The sequence below is a fragment of the Dendronephthya gigantea genome, unplaced genomic scaffold (genome assembly GCF_004324835.1).
Source record: "Dendronephthya gigantea isolate DGI-Jeju-01 unplaced genomic scaffold, DenGig_1.0 000068F, whole genome shotgun sequence".
Classification (NCBI taxonomy): domain Eukaryota; kingdom Metazoa; phylum Cnidaria; class Anthozoa; order Malacalcyonacea; family Nephtheidae; genus Dendronephthya; species Dendronephthya gigantea.
In genome coordinates this window covers 401,207-428,578 of record NW_021163078.1, presented here as the reverse complement: position 1 = coordinate 428,578, position 27,372 = coordinate 401,207, and the positions used below count along the sequence as shown (strand labels likewise).

At 35.2% G+C, this 27,372-nt stretch overlaps 2 protein-coding genes across 4 annotated transcripts in view; both read left to right on the top strand.

The window, feature by feature from the left end:
* The first annotated feature begins 44 nt into the window (after positions 1–44).
* Positions 45–11,076, top strand: LOC114531082 (2-(3-amino-3-carboxypropyl)histidine synthase subunit 2-like). Its single transcript, XM_028552725.1, has 16 exons — positions 45–249; positions 2,002–2,114; positions 2,309–2,386; positions 2,958–3,100; positions 3,462–3,663; positions 4,869–4,986; positions 5,265–5,338; positions 5,922–5,989; positions 7,002–7,060; positions 8,111–8,221; positions 8,367–8,419; positions 8,807–8,859; positions 9,277–9,308; positions 9,687–9,765; positions 10,196–10,273; positions 10,771–11,076. Exons 1-16 carry the CDS (start codon positions 76–78, stop codon positions 10,902–10,904), a joined length of 1,569 nt encoding a protein of 522 aa, XP_028408526.1. The 5' UTR covers positions 45–75; the 3' UTR covers positions 10,905–11,076.
* A 987-nt stretch (positions 11,077–12,063) lies between these two features.
* Positions 12,064–27,372, top strand: part of LOC114531073 (inhibitor of nuclear factor kappa-B kinase subunit beta-like) — a 36,591-nt gene continuing 21,282 nt past the window's right edge. Inside the window, exons 1-13 of one of the 3 annotated variants that reach the window (XM_028552716.1) lie at positions 12,064–12,344; positions 13,155–13,290; positions 13,753–13,977; positions 14,991–15,060; positions 15,182–15,270; positions 17,632–17,721; positions 19,310–19,348; positions 19,865–20,006; positions 21,325–21,373; positions 22,414–22,546; positions 23,479–23,543; positions 24,567–24,684; positions 25,611–25,701. In XM_028552716.1, the coding sequence (XP_028408517.1) occupies positions 13,201–13,290; positions 13,753–13,977; positions 14,991–15,060; positions 15,182–15,270; positions 17,632–17,721; positions 19,310–19,348; positions 19,865–20,006; positions 21,325–21,373; positions 22,414–22,546; positions 23,479–23,543; positions 24,567–24,684; positions 25,611–25,701 (1,201 nt within the window). In that variant the 5' untranslated portion in view covers positions 12,064–12,344; positions 13,155–13,200. Of the gene's footprint in view, positions 12,345–13,154; positions 13,291–13,752; positions 13,978–14,990; positions 15,061–15,181; positions 15,271–17,631; positions 17,722–19,309; positions 19,349–19,864; positions 20,016–21,324; positions 21,374–22,413; positions 22,547–23,478; positions 23,544–24,566; positions 24,685–25,610; positions 25,702–27,372 lie in introns of all 3 variants that reach the window. The other 2 variants (XM_028552715.1, XM_028552717.1) reach the window with 2 other exon arrangements.

Here is a 27,372-nt window from a genome sequence, read left to right as displayed (position 1 = left end):
AGCTATGACTAAATCACCAAACTGGATGGGTGTTTACTGTTTAGCGTGAGCTGAACTCAATTTTCAGATCGAGAGATGGACACGATCATTCCGAGCAGTAAATTCAATAGTGATGTACACGAAGATCAATTTTCTTTAGCAAGTGAAACAGCAACAAAGTATTCTTTAGAAGAGAGCCACTTGGAGGAGTTCTATAATTTGGAAAATTGTGTTCAACGTATTAAGAACTGTGGAATTAGAACACCAAAGGTAATAAGAATAATAATCAAAGTCAGTATTAATTATAAAGGTCCTGGCTGTAACAGTTTTTTTGAATTAATTTCTAGAAATTTGCACGAAATAGCCTTTCAAAATTCTTTTTTAAAGTGTAAGACACACAGTAGTGACAAGTCGATTGGTACCAAATCCGTAAATATATAATTAGGACAATTTCATTGTGCTTTGTGGACTTTAATATAATTAAATAGTTAGAACAAGTTAGAATTATATAAATGTATCAATTTTACACACAAAGGATCTGGTAGCCTTTAGGTTTCTCATGACTGAACAATGCTGCTCTGCGCCCCACAATTTGCAGCGAATGTATAGAACTTGATATAATTAAATGTTTTCCTGATAAGTGATAAAGGCAAGGCTAAAAATTTTGTGCTGCACCCAAGTTATTTCAATTTAGTAACATCCTGTTCACTAGGTGCAGGTAACATTTTTGGCTCTGTTTCCAATAGTCAACAACAATTTGTTTTGGTACATTATTACCCAAGTATATATAGTAAATGATTAAGTATGCTAAAAAATAAATAGCCTAAAACAATTGGGTAATTTGGGTTATTACATTGGTAAAATGGGAGCTAGGATTAAACAATGCTTTGTTGCCTATATTAATGAAATTTGCCATCAACATTGAACAATATTGTTGCACTTGACTCTGTTAACTGGTTAACAGTATACAGTTTAAAAAATATTGTTGACAATTGTGAACAGCGATTTGGAGCAGTACATCATTGTGCAATGCTGTTTGTAGGCTCAAAGATTTATTTGTTTAATGATAGACGATAAGTTTATAATGCAACAGAGGTTGTAATTTCATTGTACAATGTATAACACATTCTTTTTAAATCATAAAAAATATATTTCCATACATATGTTGTTAATTACTTGGGCAGTGGTTGTCGACACACTGAGACGATCACAGAGCCTGTTGGGAAAGGGGTAGGACTCATGCTAATTTCCCACTCTCATGCAGAATTTTATCTGATAACTATTTTGTCTAAGAAAAAAGTGGGATGGGGGTAGACCCCCCAGCTCCTTGCTCTGTGGTCCATGTGTTGACCTAATTATGTGCAATATTGTGGGAAATCAGTAAAATTTTGCTTATCTTCGCTTAGATTTGCTAATCTTGCTTATATTTTTGAATTTTGAATAATTAACAATAATTAAGGCAGTACATTGTGTTTGTTGGTGTCAACAGAAGTCAAATGCTCTGACAAACTGAGGCTTGATAATTCTTCATATCAAGTTAAAACTGAGTCCCATAATTATAGTTGATTAAAAAAAGTAACATTAAAACTATGTTCACTCGCATTTGTGTCGGTTTCACGTTTCCCCAGCTCCCTTGGGACAAGGATATCTTCGCCACTGCTGTGACGTCATTGCGTGGCCATTTATGACCACCAGGACGAGATGAGTTTTCGATCGTTTTTATCGCTTTGACGCCACACGATCTAAGAGAAAATATGCTCAATATGTTAAATTATAGCTTTAACTTGCTTCAACTTCTATTGTAAATTGACGGTGTTTGAAACCGTTTCGGCATGAAAACGAAAATGCAAACGCTCGAAAACGTTCCGTGTGCACATAGTATGAAAAAATCATATTACATCACACGTTGGTCACGAGGACTTCAGCTAAGACTGAAATGAAAAGTCCCAAAAACAAATTTGGAGGCACAAAGTTAAAAAGAAAGTTAACATGACCGCGAATGATTTCAACTTTCTTATTAAGGTAGCACTCCAGTTTCCTGACTCGTTGTTATGCCAGTCTTCCCAAGTGGCACAAATTATTGAAGAGAAGGTCGATTGTAGGACTTATATACTAGCTGACACCTCCTACGGAAGGTAGGTTTTCATGGCTAGGCTTTAAACCACTAATGACTTTTATTATAATCTCACAGTGACAAAGAAGTACCCTAGATCATCTGTACAACTTAGGTTGTTGTATATATTATTATATATATAAGATATAGTTTGGATGGCCGGGTTGTATACCTGAAATTTTCAAAGCTCTTTGACTTTGGATTCAACTCATTTAGTTGTTGTGTGGATGAAATAGCGGCTGAACATGTAAAAGCTGACCTTATTATTCACTTTGGTGCTTCTTGTTTAAGTCGGTAAGTTTTAATATGTATTTTATAAAAAATTAAATGTATTTTATCGCCAATGTTTTGCTGTAAGATCCGTTATAGTCGTTATTGTTTTCTAGCATTCAAGTGCCGCGGCCTGCATGGTGATCATATTTGATCACACATTTCCAGTCACATTTACAACTACTAAAACGATGGCAAAGTACTTCTTCGTTTTGATAAATATATGCTTCAATCCATTGACCTTTCCTGCTGCTGAATTTTAGTAGTTACCATATGATTATCTATAGTTGTTAATTGCTTGTGATTTACACCATGTAATTTATTAAATTTCTAAGCTTTCGGCCCGTGAGCTCGGGCCATCATCAGAGTGGCCCGAGCTCACGAGCCGAAAGCTTAGTAATATGCATTTTAACGAAATTAATTTGTTCTATTGGGCAAAAGCATTTATAAAAGCATTCTGATTATTCGTTCGCAAAAAAATATTCACAAGTAAATGGCGACATTTTAGATTGATAGTCGCAATTATTGTGTGACAATCCAATCACGCACAGACTAATGGCAGCGTAATTATGTTGAATTCATATTTGTTTTTTAGAACAGAGCGCATACCTGTTGTATTCGCGTTTGGCAAAAAGAAGATAAATGTTGAGCACTGCTGTCAATCATTTCAGAGTTGCTTTCCAGACAAAGATTGTAAAATAATCCTGATATATGATGTTGTCTATCATCATTCAATAGGTGAGATCTATGGTGAGATTTAACAAACTAGAAAATTCATTAATTAGTACAAATGGAAAGAGCCAACCCCAAAATTTATACAAAATTTGCCTACTTCAATGTTCAACTTCATACTATTTCTGAAGCAATATTTTTTTATCATATACTAATTTTGGTGTGTTCTTTTCAGCTGTACCGATGAAATTTTTAGTTTTTAATTACTACAAAAACGAGGTGGTTCACTAAGCGTCATTTGAAACGTTGGGTGTTATTACCTTTCGGTATATTTTCTTATCTTCAATTTCTCTTTTCACCGGCTGTGATGTAAGATGTGTTTATCTTCCACCTATTTTGAAATATTTTCTATATTAATTCGTTTCAGATTCTATTTACTCAAAACTATCATCAGAATACAGATCGTTAGTTTCGACGTCTCTCGTTCATAACGACAACGATGATAATAATTCGAAAAAGACGCGCGTTGGCACCGATAAAAGCGAATGTCGAGATAACGAAAATATCACGACTTGCAGTAAAAATTTAGCCAGTGAAAACAAATGCAAGACAGAGGACGCCTACTGTAGGTACGTATCCCATAGTTCATTTGTGCAAAGCCTGCCATTTTGGAAGTATAATCATGGCATGCATCCATATAAGCAATTCCAATGATCACGTTTTGCATGAGTGTAGGGACGGTTTGTCTGCTACATTCTTGCGTTAAAATGTACTCTAGAACAAATTTCTTCATTGTAAAGAAAAGATTGTAGGGTTAGTGACTACGTATAGCTGGGCGTGCAATACAATAGTTTTATGCCTTTATATGGTACTACAGGGTGTCTCAAAAAAAACGAAAACCTTTGAAATCGCGCATAACAATGCAAGAGTTTGAATGCCTAAGCACTCTGTTGGGACCCACAGGTGTGTAAATGTTTGCAATAAGCATTTTTTTGCATGCATATGATGCAGTATTTGCTCGTGCGCGAAAATGATAATTATTAACAGTATTTACAATTTACAAATATGGATATTTAAAATATTTAAATGTGCATCTCAATCACCAAGACCTTCGACATGTCCCCTTTCTCTAGCAACACAAAACATTTAGCATTTTACTGAGTTGTATTAAATCCCCACGGGCTAAAATTCGTGAACACAGCATTCAAATTTTAACAATGAGTGATTTCAATAGTTTTCTTTTTTTTTGAGACATCCTGTATAGCTGGCGTGCAATACAATAATTGATTTTAATACGAAAGGGTTTTTTTAAGACACCTTTTTGGTTAAAAAGTTGCCATAATTGTTTTCACTAATTGCAATCTTTTCTAAAGAGAAATGTTTAAAGGGATACGGCAATAAAAATTATCTTTGTCGGTTTTAAAAGAACGTCATGATTATGTGCAAAATTCGTTTATGGATTTTTGTTAACTTTATTACTTCTCAAGATATTTTGGAATGAAATTATCTTCCATCCGCCATTTTGGATATACATATGAATTCTTGCTCTGATATGCGTTACGTCATAATAGCTGGGTGAACATTCGTTCTGTAACTTCAAATTAACGATCCAGCGAAGTGATAGTTCCATGGTATTACAATCGCACGTATCTTAAATTATAACGTTTGAATTGTAAGAGTTCTAAACTAAAACGTAAACATGTAATTGTTGTTTTTTAAGCGTTAACCTTGCTTTTGACGTCACGCAATTACATCATCTTCAACAAAACAGAAATAATTTTTATTGCCTGATACCCCTTTAAAGATTGTAAACTTCACTTCAATAAACTAATAGATTTGGCCGAAGATTCGTGTTGGAAAACGGCTGTCGCATTGAAGATTACGTTGTATTTTACATTGGAGAAGAAAGTTTATCTTTAACCAATCATATGATGGCATATAATACTTGTCAGGTGATAACTTATTTCTTTATATACGGTTTTTTGATAACCCAGCACAAATTACATGGCCTAATTTCATATTCAAAATACCTGTGATTAAAAAAATCTACCAATATGCCGGATTGCAACTAAGTTAGAGCTGTAGAAATTCAGTTATATATTGCTTTTTAACAATACTTTTTGGCCCGCGAACAGGTGTCTCCTGAGCTATAGTTAGAACTGCAGGTACACGACCCCTTACCAGTGTTTTATCCTCCCGAGAGCAAGCCTAACAAACAAATTGTTTTTAGTTCTACTCTTATAATCCAGAATCATCAAGATGTCGGAAAGAGACCCTCAGCGTAAACCGCTTACTTATGAAAAGGTATGATATAATTTCTTAGTTGTAGACTTTGAACGAGGGTTATTTGCCTGAAGCGAATAAGTGTTTTAGAATCTATCCGTGTGCGGATGGTTTTTCGCGAGGAATTCGCCTCGAAAGGCAAGTTTCTAACGTGTGCGGATGGTTTTTCGGGCTGAGCTAACGTGGTCTTTAGCTCAGCTAGTAGCTAACGTGTGCGGCGGGCGTTACATATCAACCGTGGCCGGTGCATATGGCAAGCCTCGCTTGTCTTTGTGAGTCTTTTGTATTTCTCCCTTTTTCTGAAATAGCAGGGTTATTCTTCCTGTTATTAAACACCGGGGGAAGATGTATAGACCTATAAGTGCATCTCTTTACTGTTTTATTTCTACTCTCATCATCTCTTAATACGATGGTCTCCCAAGTGTTAAATCGATGGTTCGAATCCTACCATAACCGTTTTTCATTATGAACTTCGTGAAAACGATAAAGTATAGATCAAATGAAGCCGTTTCCCCGAAGAACTTGTGTCTAGTGGCTAAGACAATTTTCTCCCAAGTGTTAAATCGATTACTACTCAATTATTTACTTTTGTTGCTACTTCCAGGTACTATCTTATTGAGAGAGCGAAAGATGCTAGAGTAGTTGGCATCTTGATAGGAACCCTAGGAGTAGGTACTGTTTAATACTTTTGATGTTATGAATTCCGAAAACTGCATCGAAAATTCCTGATGATCGCGTAACATGGAATTTCTTGCACTACAGAGTGTATAAAAAAAAAGGTAATCCAACTTCAACACGCTATATTGTACGTAAACTACTCAGTCTATATGAACGATCATTCTTTTTCACAACGGAAAGATCAGGCTTTTTACTATCGAATGACATGTTTTTAGTAGCAAATGGTGAAAAATTGAGCACATACGAGGCTGATAAAAAATGTTAGTCGCAATCGCATATTTTCACCTTTGAGCCTAATTAAAGCGGTGCATAACAAAAGAAAAAACAATTAATCACGAACATGTCACAGCTTGCACTGGTTTTATGCCGCATTGCTTGGAATGTTCTCCTGATGTGATTTATTCCTACTTAATATGCATATGCAGGTAGTTTATTCAGAAGCAAAATCCTTCAATGAAGTCCCAAAGGGAGTTAATTTTCGATGGTTTTAGTCCCAACTCTCAGAGGTGAAAATATGCGATTTTGACTAACACTTTTTATCAGCCTCCTATTTCCTCGTTTTTTCACAAATTGGTATTAAAAACATGTCATTCGATAGTTAAAAGCCTAAACTTTCCGTAGTAGTTCACGTACAGTAGCGCGCCAAAGTTGGATTACCTTTTTTTGATACACCCTGTATTGGATATAAGTCGCATAATATATTTCATGGCATGGTTTGGCTTAAACGGTGAATATATAACATTGGAAAACAAAAAGATCTATTTATTGAACAACTGAGCTGAAATATTTCGATTTAAACAATTTAATTTACAGTACAATAAACAGTCATTAACATAATCTAAGAGAGTATATTTAAACTTTGGCTTATTCACCGTTTAAGCTAAACGCCTTTCTTACAACTGGCCCCAGCTTTTTACTCTGATATATGTAATGGACGTAGTGTGCCTATTTTTTATTGTGTGATCAATGTAAGATTAAAGAATGTGTTTGATGATTTTCTTTGTAGCGAATTATTTAACAATTCTGCAGAGAATTAAGAAAATTTTACGTCAATGTGGAAAGAAGGTAAAGTCAGAAACCCGGAAATGACGATATTGTTCTAGCTGTACCTTAATGTAAACAAGTCAGCAAAAAAATAGCCTAAAATAAAATTACTTTGAGATAAAAAAAACTGCATTGTAGAACCTTATATTTTCATCACTGAAATTCTATAATACTCGTTTCTGCTGAATGATCGAAGTCGTATAGGTACAATCCTATGTCAGGAACAATTATAAAGTCGACTCTCGAGCTATGAAATTCAACTATAATCATAATTGTGCTACGCCTACGAATAGTTTTAAATATAGCAGTACAATTTTTAGCGAAATTTAAATTCCTTTTTATATATAAATAACAACTTTGAACTAATTCAAAATAATTTTAACGAAATTGACGAATAAATTCAAAGAGGTGTCATACATTTGCTGATAAATCCACATATTAAGCCATAGGCGACCCAGGAAGCATTCGAAAATTATGTATGCATGTTTATATATTATATATATTTATATGGGAAACATTGCGTCTATTTAAAGTCATGTGACTACGAATGAACCAATCACATTTAAAATACACACCACCTACAGATATTAAGACGATATTACGAAGGTAAGGCTGATAACGTTTACCGAGACCTTGATAACTCTGCATATCACAAAAACCGAATTCAATAATTGTTGTATTATACATTTGAAGAAATAATAAAACAAATTATTATACATTATAGTAGTAAAAGCAATTTGATTGGCTAATAGTTGACAGATAAATCGCGCAATCACGCAAAATTCAGTTATCTGCTAGTAGATAACCGAGTTATCTGCAAGTGAGCCTGCGGTGGTTAACAAGCGGTATTCATTTGAATGTATTTATGTATTAATAATTGATGTATTTTTTGATGTTGCTATTAAATAAGGTTTTTCATTCGTTAATACTATGTTTATGATATCGTCCCTCAAGCGATAAAACTGATATCACCTCGCCCCTCATGTGATAACCTATACATATCACAAAAACCTCATCCAATAATCGTTTATTATATTTTATTTTGTATAATATTTATACATTTTCCTTTAGTGTTTTACATTCGTTACTGGAAAGTTAAGTCCAGAAAAGCTAGCGAATTTTATGGAAATTGACGTGTTTGTTTTAATAGCGTGTCCTGAGAATAGCATTATATGCTCGCAGGTAGGTTGATATCTTTACCTCTACAAGCACTTAACCACCTGAATTTATTGCAGCCGTTGACGATCTAAAATATTTTATCAACTTCCACTTGCCAAACTGAAATTTTTTTCTATCAAAAACTAACCAACTAAATTATTGTTTTAAGGAATTTTATAGGCCGATAATCACTCCATTTGAAATTGAAATTGCGTGTACAAGGTGAAAATAAAGTTAATTGTAATTGTTATGTAAATCCAAGCTGAATGATCTTATAAACAATCATTAAGCCTAGTTTCTTGCAATTATGATGTAACATCTTCCTAGATACATAAAGTCATACGTACCTGCATGCATAATATTATTTTGCTAAATGATAGTCATGTATACCCCTAAATATTGCTATTGCCAACTACTTTTAACAACTTTGAACATTTATCGTAATTCAACACCTAATCTTCATTTTTTCACCAAATCTGTGATTTAAGCTAGATCTACCTTGTAAATGACCTTTTTCCAGTGCCCGTGGATAGCAGGAAATTTAGGGCCTATATGTACGAGACTACATGCTTTTAACTTAACTAACATATTTGTTTTATGTTTCTACAGGGCAAGAGACTGGACAGGGGAATACATTACTGACTTCCACGAACTTCTACCAGGTATGTGTAGCCATGAGTGTTTTCACCAAAATTCGAGGACATTCAGTTTACGGTATTAATTTTCATGTGATAGTATGTATTGAACGTTTGAAAATGTTACTGTGTAAGTATGTGCCTTTAGATTCCTATTCCTTTATGTTACGGATAAATATTTCAAAGAAGTTCCTTATTTCCATTCTATACAAAGGCTACAGCCATTCAATGGCGAATCGATAATTGGGCGGGGGGGGGTTCAAATCATATAATATTGTGCGCTTCTGGTTCTGCATGCGCGGCGAATTTCTTTTGAAATCAATTGGCTTTACCGTCTGTTTATATGAATATGCCCCCCCCCCCGCCTCAATTATTGATGCTGACTACGCCAATGCTCAAGCATATTTAATATTCTTCTTTACGGTTCTTTTTTTCAAAATATAGGTTCTGCTAAACATGTAGAAATAGAGAGTAAGGTACGGCGAATCAGCATTAGTAATATAAAACAAAGTTTGCATAATTTAAAACAAGCCCATTTAGCTCTTGCTATTTAGCACTTCGTCGTCAAGTGACGTCAAAGTTCGTTAGAAGCAAACATGCAAATTACAACTTACAACTTAGATTGTATAGATTGCAGTGATTGAAGTCTTTGAATCGATCGGTTGAATAAAAACCTCATGCAGCCCAATGAAATATGCCAATGGCATGCACCATTACATCACGTGAACGTATGCTTATGTATAACTTGCAGGTTTGCATGTAACAATAGAAAAAACGGAATAACAGCGCAAAATTTAAAAGAGTATGAGACATTTTAAAAAGAAACATTCAGATTTTCAAGTGATTGTGTTTAGGGCACTGAAGAAGTTACAGACGAGGTTCCTGATGTTTCTCTCATTTCTGGAAAATTAAGACCGGTGTTCACACAACAAGGTGATTTAATGTGTTGTTAACCGCGTTTATTATATACACAAGCGCCAGATATGAGGTATGCTGCAATTTCTTTGGTTGGCTACTAGACAGATATTAGCTCATATCTGTCTAGTAGAGAAAGTAAACAAAATGACCGAAAGATTTTGGGAGTTGAGCTATCAGCTCATATACGACTCGAGTTTGCAGAATAACTGTTAAATATCTTTCATGCGCTTTCTATAATTTATGTTGATTTTCTATATGTATTTACTATCCCTGGCATTTTTTGTTTTTTGGTCGTGTAGTTAATTGTTATGTGCGATATAAAATGCTATAGTTTCATCCCATAACTTTTTGATATCGTATTTATCACAATAATGAGGACTACGATACGAATGGATGATATATTTTGCTCTCAGTGACAAATAATCTCGTGTTTAATTTGTTTTAGAAATCGGCAAAAACCGATCAGACAGTTTGGTCTTAAAAAATCAGAACACAACTTTATCGACACAACCTACTTCTGCAGGTATGTGCATGCAAGGACGTTTTCAGTTTACGTTGATTTTTTCATAATTTTGGTGCCTCGTTTTAATTCGGCCGCAACTTATACTTATGACAATAGCAGCATTTAAGCAGTTCTTTTATTATAGCAGTTCATATATATTATACGCGTAAATAATAACTCTTAAATTCTTGTAAAACACATTGTAATTCATTTTTTATGCGACGATGTGTTATTAAATCTCTTAATATCTCTCAAAAATATATTTCTGGCATCAATTTAAAACCGAAATAAATAGTATATTTCAAAAGATATTGAGTTGTAGCAGTACTGCTTTTGAAATATACTATTTATTTCGGTTTTAAATTTATGCCAGAAATATATTTTGTTTTAACCATGAATTGAATTTTTGTCCCACTATAGTCCCATTCCTTTCTCGCTATTTCATATCACGTGATCAAACAGAGATTATGCAATGGTCATTTTGTCTTCTGGTGTAACTCTTATCCTATCGTTTTTAGCCGGATTCCTTGCACAACGTAGTTGGAAAGGTCTTGAACCGAAAAGAGGAGAGACAGAGGTGACAAAGGCAGTTGAAGGAAGAAGTGGGATTGCTAGTGGTTACGCAAATGAACCGTTCAATACTTCCAGCTGATCCGAGATCATACCTTATGACTCATGAGGCGCCTAAACAAAAATTAGTTATTACTCCAGCGTGAGCGACGGAGTTGAAAATTCGCCTAGGTTTTGTTTTGTTTTTTGTTTGTTTTTTGTCATCGCAAATGTGTTTTGGTGCGAAATATAATAGTAATTGAAAAGTGTATGCGACCGTATTTATCTACGTCACCGACTCGCAGTTTTGTCTCCCAAGGGTTGTGGTGCACAGCTCGAAATCTCTGACTAACCTTCCGATGCGCGATTTGATTTCGCTCGCATGATACGGCAATTCCTCCAAGAGGGACAAAAAACCCGTTCTTTTAATACTGTTCGATTAAGTTTAGATTTATTTGGGGTAAGAATATATTTTAAAATACATGCAGATTCTGGTCCTATTCCTGCTATTTCGCCGTTTTACAAGATCTGGTCGTGTATGGGCGCGTTGACACGTCGCAGTTTATTAAATAAAACAATTTTATTGTTTTTGTAGCTGTGAAAAGAATTATCGAGTGACAATTTTCTTTAATATTATTCTTGTGGTGCTATATGCGTTAATGCGTACTAATTTTATACAATGTTCAAATTATACAAGGAGTATAAAATAAGGATATACTTGGTACTTGACTAGTTGACTTCGCACTTTTGGTGCGTGTGAGTAGTTTGAGTCCTTGAGGTCTTTTTTGTGAGTAAAAAAACATGTTTTAAAAAAGTTAATTTCAAAACGTGGAAAATTTTGGGATATGTTTCATAACCAGCTGATCTGTATGACAGTGGTTGGGGCTAAGAAACTGTTTGAATTCCCGAAATTCTTCCCACCCCACTTTTTGTGCTGGAAAAAATGTCAAAGCGCAGTATAACATTATAAAAATATAACATTGCTTGAATTGTGTTAAAGCCCGTTTTCCACTATGCGAATTTATTCGCGCGAACAGATAAAAAGTAGGAGGCGTTTCTACTTTCTCGCGGCGAATTTTTTCGCAAATCAATCACACCACCGGATTTCAAATATTGCGTCGCGCGAATAAATTCGGCTTCAGACGCACCAAAATGAAACTGAATGCCGATGCCTTGACGGCGTTGTTTTGGCAACTTCCGTGGCAACCTCTCGTCGACGGCATGACAGAAACGTCATGTAAGCTTCTATGTCTATAGGGAGATTTACTTCCGTCATAAATTCCTGGTATCATAAAAGTTTCGGTCCAAACTTCCAAACATTTTAACATTATAAGTGGCTATTATTATGGCTATTGGTTGAGTTTTTAACGTATATCATGTTTGTTAGTTGAGCCATTTGAAATATTTGTTCGTTGAAATATGGGAGTGAGGTGACGTTAAATTGGTTATTTGTTTTTGATACACGCTCTCTTATCAATTACGGCAAGGACAAACTTCAAAATTTAAACGACGCCATGATTTGGAAGAATAAATATTTGTCAAGGTATATATATAATATGATTAGAATATTCCCATATGTTAAATATCTACATATATTTTATATACGTTGTTATACACCATACAATACAAACGGCTATGTATCACCATGCAGTAATAAATGCGCAATCTTGCCCTTATTAAACTTTTTGGATCATTGATTGTTTACAGTAGATTCCTTGATTGTTTTTAGCTGTTCCTGGCCTAATTTTAAAATGTTTATGATTTCCACTTGAAATTGAGACACAATCAACCCTCTTAAATGAATGAAATACACACAAGAATGATCCAAGACTAACTGGTTCATTGCAATGTTCATGGGGGTTAATTTAGTTGTATATAGGCTGTATAGCAGGAACACTGCTCATTGAACACTGAATACTATCATGGGGTGTCATTAGAAGAACAGGAAAAGTATTTTCATAAGGTTACTGGTTACCAATATGCTTAGTGTATTCAAAACTATCATTGCTACCATCAAACAAAACCTTAAAGCCCAGGTTTCAGCTGGTAATGTAAATAAATTAACACTTTGTTTACATATTGAATTGCCACATCTCTTGAAATATCCTGTCCTGTCTGAATATTTACTACCACTTCAGTTTACTATATTGCAAAATCATAAAATAAAGTTTATGTTCAAAGAAATGCAAAACGTGGGAAATTTGGACAATGTCTAAATCGTGGAGTCTAGCTCCCAATGTTATGAGCAGAACTAATGTGCAAATAAAGCCTCTGTATTCCCTCTCTAACTAAAATAGGTTGTATATATTAAAAGCATTATTACCTTAATTTAGTCTGTCTGTTTTTCATCTAGCTTATTAGTTCATAAGGTATCAGAAATAAGCTATTAAAGTGCTTGTATGGCAGAAAAACGTAAGGTTGGAGATTGGATTGAGAGTGGCTATCTTGGTCATGGGACATTTGGCATTGTCAAACTTTGGCATAATGAGGTACAGTAGAATAACCTGCCAAATAATTTCCAGAAATTTTCATAGGAGGACCTATCCACTTATGAGGTATAATTGTATTAGATATGATACCAAACCAGACACCATTGCTACTTTACTAATGAAAAAACCCACCATTTTAAGCTTCTCTATGCTATGTGTCATATTCTATTTTAACACATTTTCGAATTATGATTCCTGCAATGAAGTAAATTTCTGCAATCAATGTTCTACCTGCATGGTGAACCAATTATGCTGGTCCTAAGGCTAAGCCTTATTATAAATTCAAAGAGGCTTAATTAATTGCCTGAATTGATGGACAATTGGACAATAGTTGTTCTACTAATGACTGAAGCTAATGATCTTAACCATAGTTTCAACATGTCTCAGTAATTGTAGTTTTTTCCCCTGTGTTCATTTGCTCAAAAAACTTACACTATACACCGTACTCTTATGAATTTTCAGAAAACGAAAGTGAAAATTGCTCTGAAAACATGCCATAACGATCCGCAATTGAGCGAGAAAAGTCGCGAACGATGGAGGCAAGAGGTGGAATTTCTTAAGACAATCAAACATCCAAATATTATCCAGACTCGGCCTTTACCGCCGGAGCTTGCAAATGAACAGTGTGACGCGAAGTCTCTACCAGCTCTGTGCATGGAATATTGCGAAGGAGGTGATTTACGTAAGGTACATATTTTTATTTGATTTATGGTGCATACGCTACATTTTTGTCATTTCTAGATAAGTCGAATCACGCCGTGTCGATTTTGGCATTTTTCATTTTTGCCGGTTTTGCCCCAAAATATTGTTTGGCTATATTTGGCTTTGTTTCTGGCCTTTTTCAAAAACATTCTCCAAAGGATTTAAGACGAAGGGCATTATCTTTTTTCCATGTTCTTTTAACCATTATGTTCTGGAAAAATAACCTGAGCACTTGTTAAATATATTGCACTCATGCTGACTTCGCAGACGGTCCTATGCGTCGGCTGTATTTTTCACTCTACCACAAAATACGATTTAACAAGAATAGAGGTTGAAAGGGTCTTAATTTCGAGTGAAATTATACACACTTCAAATTCAAGCCAGGAAGAGTTGATGGAAAATGAGTCAACTGTAGGTCCTCCGGCAGGAATCGAACCTACGCTTTTGCGATGCCAGTGCAATGCTCATGCTCAGTGGCAAGAACGTTAACTCTTATTTACTGATGCCGAGGGAGACAGTGTGAGACAATGCCGAGGCGAAGCTGAGGACAACAACGATCGGTCGAGTGTGATTTGTTATTTGTGATCAGCAGAGTTGCAAAAAGAGTTCAACCTTCCTTCGGTAGGATTTCAAGTTTTGAAAACCTTCCTCAAAATGATGTTACGTCACTGATTCAAGTGGCAACCAGCATAAAGAAATATTTGGTTTTTTGGTACATGCATGTGATCAATTACAGTGTTCAACTTTGAACCTTCCTCCCAAATCTCATTCAAAGCCAACCTTCCTCCGGGTGGTACCCGCGTGCCCGCAGCTTTTTTGCAACTTTGGTGATCAGTGATTTGTTATTATAGCTATCTAGTGTCAAAATGAAAATAAACCGAAGGCCAAAGAAGAGCCAATTCCTAGACTATACGTATATAAGTGTTAATTAAAGAGGATCATTATCAGATAAATTTTTAATTTTTTGTCACAGTTTTTAACGAAAAGCTTTTTTTTAGACGTTGAGTACTGCAGAAAATTGTAATGGTTTAAAAGAGTCGATGGTTATTAGAGTCTGTGAGGATATTGGTATGGCAATAAATAATCTTTGTAGGCAATAGTGTCATCATCCACGTGCATGTGCCACACCCTTTTTATACTCGATCCCCCATCACAATTGACGCTCGTTACTATTATACCTCTTTTGCAGCAAATGCAATAGAATGTCTTCATAAGGAAAAGATCGCTCACCGAGACATTAAGCCAGAAAACATTGTTATATGTCCAAACGGAAATAGGGTAAGTAATATATGTAATTTAACAATGAACTGAAAGTCGTTGTAACTGCAGTACTCTGCAGTTAGTCGTGCAAAATTATTTAATATTCTAATTAGTTAGTTCGTCTGTGCGTATGGTCAGCGTTAATTCGCAAGAATACTACAAAAGGATATGTCAGCTATATTCTGGACAATATAATTAGGAAAACTTTCTGGCAGTATAAGTGGAATTTTAAGACATTTAATGCGATTCTTGAATTAGGGATATGTCAAAGGAGTTACGGTTGTTATCTATTTTTATGTAATATTGAATAACAACGCGTAAATAAAGCGATTTCTTAAGAGAGAGCGTGTACGACTTAAGGATCTGCTACAGTCATCAATCTAGTGATCGCTGCATTCACTCACGACTTCAATTTGCAGCTGCCACGTGCACCATGCATGCACACGGTCCTTGTTGCTCTGTTAAAACAACAAATTTAAATTGATTGCCTCTGACTCGTCTCTTTTTATCAATTCCATTTGGTAAAAACAAGCAAAATATTAGCTGTTTAATTTTACCACGTTTTTAGTCATTTTAACTGATAAAAAATTGGTCCAAAAAATGAATCTGAGGTAACCAACTTTAAATTTGTACTGTTGTATAATAATATACACTTAATGTATGCTCCCGAGGGAAATAGTGAGTTTTGTTTTCCCAAAAGTCTGAATGTTGAGACTCGAGGGAAAACAAAACTCACTATTTCTCGAGGTGTAGCGAACATTAAGTGTTTTGTTATATAGGAACAAAAACATACATGTTACACGACAATTTCATTTCAAAAAACTTTGTTATGATAATATGCGGGCAACAATTTTTCACTTGTTTCCCTGGCGGGAAAGATTGCATTTATTTAAAGTCATGTGACTACGAATCAACCAATCACATTTAAAATACACAGCACCTATATAACAATAAATTATTGGACGAGGTCGAGCAAAATATTGTGATTAGTCGGTGTCGAACCGAGTTCAATAATTGTTTTATCATTCACTTTTCTTATTATTTTTTGGTATTTCCCGCGTTTTTTTTTCGAGTGAGCAATACAACTCATTTTCCGAATGTTTAGCAAGGCGAGTCGCCATTATTGTTTACAAAATTGAAGCCAATGCGCATACTCAGAGTACTATTTGCAGCTGAGCAACGTTTTCAACAAATGCACATGCTTTTGCACAGGGTATTATTTGCACGCAGTTAACGGTAATTACAAGGGCGTAGAAAGCATCCAGAGGTTGAGAGGGCACCAGCTTCTAAGGGCACTTTTGGTTAATAAAAATGACGGTTAAAATGGTTAATAAAAATATATATATAAGGACGGTTTGATTCAGGGACCGCCGACCGCGGAGCATTTTTCATATTTCTTGGGCTTCGTACTGCTAGGGGAGAAAATTTTGACATATAGGCCTCTGAAATGGCCGCAAATCCCTCTTAATTTAAGGATTATTAGGAAATAGTAGATACCTTTTTCTTTCTTTTCGCTTCCCAAAAAGGCATTTTTTTTCACAAAAAGGGTACTTTTGGTCCCTTGAAAAATCTTGGGGGGGCACGTGCCCCCAGTGCCCCCCCCCCTTCCTCCGCCACGTCGGTAAATTAACCAATAGAAATTGAGAATGCGATAAAGTGAATGATGATATGAACTGAACATTGTACAGTCAGTATATATGTCAGTGTTGGTTTTCCACTATACACTTGATGAAATCGCCTTAGTGCAATAAACCCAACATTAATTACCTAGGGCCAGTTGTATAAACGGCTAGTTAACTTTTAACTGTAGTTAAGGACAGAATTGGCCATTCAGAGTCGTGTATTTCAGAGTTAATTTGGATTTAACTATGCAAAACGTAGTTAAGGAGTTTTATACAACCGGCCCTGGTTATTTTCTGTGCTTGACGTGAACAATTGATACGTTGTATGATTTACGTTATGACGTATACGTTATAATTTTATAACTGTAAAAATTAATGGCGATTCGTCGAATTTGCATGTGTCAATAAAGACAATGATTATAGCAAGCCGTCCATGCCGTATTACCTGAAAGACCTGTATGGCACTTAGTTATTACAGCAGTCGTCGAGAATCATTTGCACCAGGCAGTTGCATTCAGACTCATTTGCAAGAGAAGCAATATAATATCTATTCCATTCAAGAGATTATGAAGAGAATTATTAGGCAGTAAACATGCAGCGTGGCAGCTAGCGTAAACTAACTCTCCATACTCTCCCTATTAATTCCCCTGAGGAAGCCTTAGGTGGAAACCTGAGGAAGCCTTAGGTGGAAACCTCGAGAAATTTGATGCAAAGAGAATTAGCTTTTCAGTTAGTTTTTCCTATTTTATCTTTTAAGAATATTTACAAACTGATCGATCTGGGCTATGCGAAACAGGCTGATCAGTCAGGATCATGTCATTCCTTTGTTGGAACCCATTTTTATTTAGTAAGTATGTTTGTTTTTTTTGTGTTTAAATGTGCAGGTTTCTCGACTATATCTCGCGCGCTTTTATTATCTTTCTTACATGGTGAAAGTATAGACGAAAAAGTCAGAAGGGTATATGATATACATTGTCATGACTATGTAAATATTAAATAACAAAGAATTCGCAGCCCGACAATATCTAACTAAGGACTGACGACACGGAATCGAGATGACACTGCATGATATTCGCCGAGCCAGAGGTGAATAATTGTTTAAGTCTAATTACAATATACACTTAATGTATGCTCCCGAGGGAAATAGTGAGTTTTGTTTCCCCAAGAGTCTGAATGTTTCCCGCGATGAAGTCGAGGGAAACATTGAGACTCGAGAGAAAACAAAACTCACTATTTGCCGAGGTAGTGTACATTAAGTGTTTTGTTATATAGGAACAAAAACATAGCTACATGTTACACAACAATTTCATTTAAAAAAACCCACTTTACTTTGTTATGACAAGAAGCGGGCAACAATTTTTCACTTGTTTCCCTGGCGGGAAACATTGCATTCATTTAAAGTCATGCGACTACGAAAGAACCAATCACAGCGCCTATATAACAATGGTAATTGCTCGAAAAAACTCTTTTAGAAGATACAGCTGTTACAAACGTAAAAAAATCACTCGACAATTTTGCAGCGATTTTCCCTTTTTTTTCGTCTGTTTTATTGTCTTATCTCGCTTGAGCTTGTAACGCCTAATTTTTGCTGTGAAAATAACAGTTATATGACGTAATCTGATGTTGTCAAAGCTGCCGTGACGTGCACCAACGCGAGAAACGATCCTAGGACGGTTCCGATTCGTTAGAAGTCTTCGTGCCCCCCACGCGTGATTCGTAAACTCGCGACAAAAAAGGAAAAACCGAGCCCATTTTTCAACTCGCTCTACCTACGGTAGCCCGAGTAATTGCTTATTTCTTCATCTGTCACTCTGACAAAAACAACTCGCCGCCATTTTGAAAATTCCACTTCGGCCGTGATTATCACGTAATCATTCGCGTCATAGTCCGAGATCGCTCGACCAATCAGAGGCCAGGATTTTCAATATTCAATGTAATTATACTATGATTACTGTTAACCAAGACAATTTTGCATTATTTAATTAAACAAGTGTAATAATAAGTTTGATTGATTATAATTAGAATGATTATACATTTCTCGGGCTCGTTTTGTATAATTTCCAAATACCCAAACTTATACCATATTTTCGAGCGATTGCGTTTCTCTTTGCCTCGGAAAGATTGTGAAAGTACTGGGGACTTTTTGAAGACAACTGCGAAACGTTTGGTCCTGCATATTTTAATACGTATTTTATTAATTTTAAAAGTAGAATGCATTGCAACTTGCAAGAAATTTTTTTTTTCGACTGACAAAACATTTTATGCACCAATGTTCACAGACAGTGGGAATCTCTAGCTTAGGAACAGTGATAATCAGGCCGTGATTGATCATTCATTCATTAACCAATCTGTCTTGTCGTATATATAGCTAATCACAGTATATCATTAAGGTTCCTTTCATTTAAGTTAATTGACTATACCCTCCTATTTACTAGGCACCAGAAATCCTTACTGGTAAAACATACACGTTAACGGTAAGTTATTTGTAACAGCGTAGGTCTGGTTGAAAAATTTAAACTACTCGTTCTGTCTGAATATGACTTTGTAATAAAGTCGAAAATTTACAGTCTCAATCTGTGTCTTGTTTGAATTATATTTTGATTCTAACGATGTCTTGTTTATTCGGAATTTGCATTTTACTTTACTTTTTTAAATTGTCGGCTGGTCATAGTTTTTATTGACAACAATTGTCATGACATTCCATCAACAGATTATAAAAAACAGATCAAAGAAAATCAATGACGGTGTTTTATATAACTATGGCGTGAAAATAACTAGTGTAGGAGGTTTTGTAAATGATATCGCATTTTTAAAGAAATTATTTTCAGTGAACGAGAATCATCTACGTCGTAGTTACTATTTTTTCACATACTTCTTCCAAGCTGAGAGGTTATAGATCTACGTTTTGACTAAACTATATAGTCATTACGTTCGTATGACTTTTATTCATCCAAATAGGCTTCACCCTTTAAACTATATATCTATTTCAGGTGGATCTTTGGAGCTATGGGATATTGCTGTACGAATGTTGTACTGGGCTCCGGCCATTTCCTGCGAAATGCCAAGAAGTGATTGAAAGTTTGGAAAAAAAAGACCAGGACATTATAGCTGCAACTCTTGAAGAGGAAAATGGTAAAATGAGTTACGTTATGCTTATTATGTAATATGCAGTGTTTTATTGACCATTGTGAGTCTGAAAAGCGATAATAACGCATGTGCGATTAACATGTTTGATCCACCAATCAGGAAGCGGGTATACGCGTCCTGTATACGCGTTCAAAAAACCAGTTTTCTGTTTTATAATAGAGACAAAAATACACGAATGCTTGGAAATGTTGAGAATGATATGATTGCTTAGTTCTTTTAAAGTACATAAATAACATATATGTAGAGTCTTGTTACAGTGATAAAATCTTTGATATATCTTCCTTAGTTTTGAAACTTTCATATCTGACTTTGACCGAGAGAGATGAGTTTCGGCCATTTTGGATTGTTGAGGATATGCATGATGATTTCAGGCTTAGATTGACGCAAGTTTTTAACTCGACAACCAGTGATCAAAGTGGACAAGTAAAACGAAACGAAACGCGTTTTCACCTTGTATTTTAAGTTTCAAAGTTAATAAAATTATTTCAAACAGATTGTTTCTCTCTACTTTAGAGAGGCTAAACCACTTCTGATTTCATCATAACAATAATATATAACGGTTACCTGGCCGCAAGCCACTTTGAAGGCGAATCGGGCACTGGTCACGCTAATCGGCTTCCAGTTGCCATCTTTGATGGCGACCGGGTTATCGTTACAATGCACATAATCATTGAAGACCGTTTTGCGAATCCGCTAGTAGTTTGTTTTAGTATACTATTTCGTAGTGCTCACCTATTTGCTCAGTGTAATTAAGGTATGGATCAAAATAGTTATCCAGCGGCCTTAGCCAAGCTGGAACAGCTTGTGGAGCGGTTAGGCGAATTTTTGGAAGGTGGGTGGGCTGTTTGTCTACCAACTCGGCCCGCCGGGAAGAACTGAGCTAACGGTGGTTTTCTTCAAGTTAACGCCCTCTTTTAAACCCTTTCAGTCATTTATGCGTCTGCGCGTACTCTTTCAACCATTAAATTCTGTTTGTTATGTTTACTTCCACTTTGCATATAATTACGAGCACTACGAATGGTATTCGAGCTGCGATAGTACAATTCCTATCCGGATATTTTGTAACCGTACGTATCATAGGAATCCCAATAAATACTATTTGAATAATAAAACTTAGTCCAGTTGCGTTATGAGTTCAGTGACGTCAGTGATCGCAAAGCAACAGTTTTAACCCCCCTCTTATAAGGCGGTCCTGTAAGACGATATTGTACCTGATTTCAAACAAGATTGAGAATGTCGCTATCTCTATTTAAGCAATGCGATTATCATTTTTATTCTATAAAAAAATTATTTCCATTCTTAGGTATGTTGGTTTATTGGGATAAGCTTCCTGAAGTCAATCGTTTAAACCGGTGAGATAATATACCACAACTTTAAATGCATGATAAATTCTGATCATTTTTCAAGAATCGATCGAATATCGATGGTAGCTGTAATTAAAACTTTCCTTTTAACTGCACTGTGCATGATCAACTAATCATAGTAAGGAAACATAAAATTATTGTATATTATTGCCATAAAAAGTTACCGACGAAATAATGAAAACTAGGCGTCCAATGTCTTGTGAGGGCACCTCAGGAGTAGAATTGCTGTATTGCAAGTTGCAAGGAAAGTTGTATAGTGTAACACCGCCTTTAGTTCAGGACAAATTACATGGCGAAATTTCTTAACGTCAATTAGCAGAATTAAGTATGTTGCTTAGCAACAGCTTGTCTGACGGAAAAGAAACTCACTTTACAAACGCTTCCGTCAAAATAGACGAAAATATACTATACCGAGCAAATTTGATGGTTTCAAGCGAATATGACCTTCATGTTGACTCATTTTTCCATCAACTGTTCCTGGCTTGAATTTAAAGTGTGTATAATTCCTCTCGAAATTAAGACCCTTTAATTTAAACCTCTAGAATATATCTACGTCGAGTGAAGTGCCAAAAATCATAAACTTATTCCCGGCATTACCATGCACCCTATACACATTAACCACGCTTGCTCTTGTCAGCTATCTCTGTATGTAGCTCAGTGGCAAGAGCATTGCACCGGCATCACAAAAGCGTAGGTTCGATTCCTGCCGGAGGACGTATAGTTGACTCATTTTTTCATCAACTGTTCCTGGCTTACATTTGAAGTGTGTATAATTCCACTCGAAATTAAGACCCTTGAAACCTCTAGAATAATACAATACAATGCAATTATTCTTTTATGTTTGCAGTAAGGATTTTTACCTAAACTACAATTACTTAAAAGAAAATTAATTGCCGCTACCGCTGTCCAGTGTCTTCCATTAAATTTTCTCTTGTTTTTTTGTCTGTAGAAGAAGCAAATTAAATAAGGCTTACATCTTTTCTTGTTTATTTCCTCGATATTATTCAAGGTTCATTTCATTGTTATAGCGTTTTACAAAGAAAATTTGAAGAGTTACTTCGCATGTTGTTGGACGGCGACCCGACCAGGCGTGGTTCATCTGAAACTGGAAATGGAACAAGGTCGTGGAAGAATTGTATCGAAGAAATTAAGAATACTCAGGTAGACATTTGAATACAAAATAAACATATAAATTGATTATTTATCCATCATGAAATTGACGTTTAAAGTATTTCTCCTAGTTAATCTTCCTGCAAGTATGTTCGTTATAAAAATCCGCTTTAATCTTTAATCCACTTTTGTTGGAAAAATTGTTGCACGGCGGTGGCTGAAAGTTATTTTGTCAAGGCAAAAGATAGGCATTATGACGTAGCCCACGTTAATCAACGTTCTTATCCATTTAAGCTTTATAGCCTACTTGCAACATTACACGTCTATAGACACATCAATGTCGAGTGTGGCTCCATCTAAGCATTTAGTGCAACGTCTCAATAACAAAAATAAATTGCAATTGCGCGTCATTTGAAATTAAGATATTATTCGATTACTAGTATTTGCAAATTCATTTGCTTTCAGTTTCATCTTTTTCTGATTTTCTATCATTTCATTTGTAGTACCATAATTTTTTTTTTTTCTAGCGGTCCGAATTCATATTTTAGCGTTTCCTGCAATCTGATTGGCTACGCGAGCGGTCCGTATGAGGCGGTACGGACCGCGCGACATTTAAAAGCACATAGCCAACGCTAAAATATGAATTCGGACCGCAAGAAAAAAATCTATTATTTACCAGTTTAGTCGGTCTGTATAGGGAAGTATTTTCCTCGGTCTCTCTTGATACCTCGGTAAATAACATATATATATATATAAGATTGTGTGACGTAACTGTATTGGTCTATGGCAGTATACTATGTCAGCTTGATAACCTTAGTATACATTTTAAAGATAATTATAGAAATACATCAACACAATTTTATATATACCAGATTTTTATTAGCTATGTTTAATTTCTGCAGTTTTTCCCCTTTTTTGGTAATGATATATACATTTTCGTAGTAGCCAATGCTCGACTTTTATTACTTTGTCCTTTTTTTCAGGTTATCGAGGTTTTCTGCATCGAATTGTATAAACAGTTTGTTTATGAACTTACTTCGGATTTAAGGTAAGTTTGAAAATAAAAGCAATATGTTTTATTTTTTGCATTAGTCCACAATTTGGAATTAAGGTGGATTTACTCACGGTTCAGGCATAGGCGGCCCAGAACTGATCTCGCTGACCTCGCGCGACGCTCATGTTGTCTGAACAATTTTATATTATGGCAATGTTGGCAATTCTCACGCCAAATAAGCTAAAAACGCACGCCGGTTAACTCAAACACCTTCACAAAACCGCAAATATTTCATAAAAATATGGCGAATAAGAAAAAAAAAGTACAACACATTAAACTTGAATAATTTTACTACATTTATACGATATTTTTAGCATTCAAATGTATTCCTACGCATGTATAAAACGTGAATGTTTTTTGGGTTTGTGGCAAATATATTTCAAAACCTATGCTGCGGACACCCAGCCTATACCTTCGTCATATTTTTAAATTGAAAATAGAAAGCTGATTGGCTCTTTTTAAACGATAGCAGTGTCGGTGGAAGTTAAATCTTGTATACGTTTTGTTTTCCCTGTTTTATCTTGTTTCGCTCTGCTTTGTTTCGTCTCGTATCTTTTCGTTGTTGTTCTGTCTTGTTGTATCGTATGACTGCGTTTCGTGGTGAATGTACTCTGTTTTTTGTAAGGGCCCACTGTAATTGGTGTACACTGTTGTGGTGTCCCTGCTAAATGATTGTTACAATTGGCGAATTTCAATAAATAAATAAACAAATATATATAATAAAAATATTTGTACTTGTTATACAACCCTGGCTGACAACGTGACAACTCTAGCTGTCAAATTCAACCATAAACTTTAGTTACTACAAATAGACGTTTTTGAGACTTCGGGCACAATTTTACATCCGTACTTCGCCTGGAGAAAATGACTTATACCCGGGACTCTATAGCTATGTGTGAACTTTCTTTTATGTTACACCCGGTATATATATGGTGTCTTTATCATCTTAATGGCGAAAACCACATTTAACTATAATGATTGACCTCATCGTTACCTTGTTTCCTTATTTTTTTTCAGTGTTCATGATCTGAAACTTCTTCTTGCAAAGGACACAAAGATTCCAGTAGAGAATCAGGAGCTTTTTATTCATGATGGAAGTGATCTCTCTGAAGTAACTCTGTTGTCTTCCAGCTCGGTAAGCGGTTTGAATCTTGACTTGACGAATTTGCGAAATATGAAGTATTTATAACCCTAAGAAATCCGAAAGAATGCCCTTTGAATAAAAACTGCTTAACTAAAAGCATTGTGTATAAGGCATATATATATATATATAATATATATATATATATATATATATATATATATATATATATATATATATATATATATATACATATATATATACATATATATATATATAAATACATATATACATATATAAGGAATATATTGGAATGACCGCGTTCAAAGAAAGATACCGCAACCACAAGAAGTCGATTAACAATGAGAAGTATGAAAAGGAGACGGAACTCTCAATGTATATATATCTGGGGATTGAAGAGAGACAACACGTTCGAGTTCGAGTTGAAGTGGTCAATTCTGCGTCATGCTTATCCTCACAAGCCTGGTGGAAAGCGTTGTAATCTCTGCATTGAAGAAAAACTTTGCCTAATGAAAGCTGATGAGCATATACTTTTAAACAAAAGATCAGAACTATATACTAAATGCCGCCATCGCGATAAATTTTATGCTGGAAATTTCAAACGCACGCGTAAACATTAACAGTACGCGTGCCCGACCGTTAATCACGCAATTCAATGCAACGAACTGAATTTAATCGCCTGAAGATCTAGATAATCGTGAAACTCAGAGTAGCTATAACTAAATAAATTCATTTTAAGACTTCATTTCATCTAATATATATATATATATATATATATATACATATATATATATATATATATATATATATATATATATAATATATATATATCGCCGGTGTAAAGTATACCCTTAGAAATATCTTTAATCACGTACTATAATATCCAACTTTAATCAGTGGTTCGAATTCTTACCAAGGTTCGAATGTGAAATTTATTGTTTTATTTTCTTATGTTTTAGAATATGACAGCATTCGTGTTCAACAAAGCATTTGACCCACGGCTAGAAATGGGATGCAAAAATGAACTTCCTAGCAGCTTGTGTAAAATGCGTAAGTGGAAATTGATCATTGAAAAATATCAAATGAGTACTAAAAATAATATTTCTATCATTCGGCATAAAAATTGTTATAGCTAAAGTTAAAAATTCAAGCTTGAAACCATCAAAACAGTACAAAATTTTCAAGGACTAAACGTCAAATGTTACCTCGCGAATATTTTTTCTGTGATCGTAGTCGACTCTAAAAGTTTTGTAATGACATTTGTTTACCAACATTTAAATTATTGCACTTGACCAGGGATTTTACGTGTTGTCAGGACCACATAACAAGAAGAATTATTAAAGTGCCTATGAAACGAATTTTTTTATTCAATCATTTGGTACTTTCGACAGCGGAGAATTCGAATTTGACCATAAAAATGTCCAATTCGAAATACAAACATGAGTTTTTGTACGTTTTTGTATCGATTTCGCAATAAAAATATGGTTCGGAGACTGGGAACAAATTAGACGGATGTGACGTAAAGCGCAGGGCACATGAAATTGACACAACGCAAATAACGCAAATTATAAACAAACAATATAGGACGATGTAGTCGAATAGCAGTAATAATTCTGTTGCTAATTCGGATGCAAACGATTGAAGCGAGTATGTTTGCGATTCTCAATACATGCCATATGAAGGCGAACCATTAGCTCCTCAGGGAGACGATATAATGGTTGATATTAACAAGGGAAAATCCGAAGAAGTTGATATCGATCGATGGCTTGACACCGGTTATTCAATAGAGGCTAGATATGACCCAGAGGATAAAGTAGATTCCTTGCATGTAGGCTTTTTTCAGTTTGGTGGTAAATAAAATACTTAAGAGTTTGAACTTCTGTAATTTAAAGTGAGAAACTTCACAAAAGCAATGGACTTTATATAGGTATATCCGTGCTGTTGGTTATAGGTGGTTGGCAAGATGGATATTTGGCTACAGGGGTCCATGTTTGAACCTCGAGTTAAAAAGCGCTTGGTGTTACTGCTATCGAAGCCTTGTAAATTGCTCGCAAAACGTTTGGAGAAGCAACTCTCGTCAAAATGCGCCAAGCACAACCATATTCTTGACGAATATTTTTCCGGGTCGAAGTCAGACCGATGTATTCGAACAAATTGGACCCGCTGTTTTCGTACAGACGTATCTTTAAAAAAACAATGCATGCTAATACCTCGTGTGTCGCCACTATTTGTGCACAATTTCTTATTTGGCCTTCCAGCAACACAACAAGAATTTCTCTTTTTTCATTTGCACATAAAGGAGATGTTTCCTCCATATCTACAGGTGCGCTCAAAAGTTATTGGACACACAGTTTTTTTATTATTTTTTTGCCTTGTGAGGATTTGGTCGGATAATAACAACTTATTTTAACACAGAATTTGAAATAAAATATTTTAGTATTCAAAAGAGCACTCGTGCCTGCCAGCGAGCGCGATAGATTTAAAACAGCTCCCCTGCACAGACGAGACCTAATAGCAGAAGGCACACGAGTGTCTGTATCAACAATAAAGAGACGTTTGAAAGAAGGTAATATGAATGGACGAGTAGCAAGAAAGAAACCATTGATAAGTGAAGTCAATGTGCTGGCCCGTCTAAAATATGCGTTAGCGAAGAGACATTGGACAGCTGATCAGTGGTTAAAAGTTATGTGGTCTGACGAAAGTACATTTAATCTTTTTCCC

Excerpts from the sequence above, each read along its gene's own strand:
- LOC114531082 (XM_028552725.1), top strand. The coding sequence starts at position 76 with ATGGACACGATCATTCCGAGCAGTAAATTCAATAGTGATGTACACGAA. Across the intron at positions 2,387-2,957 it reads GGTGCTTCTTGTTTAAGTCG|AACAGAGCGCATACCTGTTG; the intron begins GTAAGTTTTAAT and ends TTTGTTTTTTAG. Across the intron at positions 8,860-9,276 it reads CTTCCACGAACTTCTACCAG|GTTCTGCTAAACATGTAGAA; the intron begins GTATGTGTAGCC and ends TTCAAAATATAG.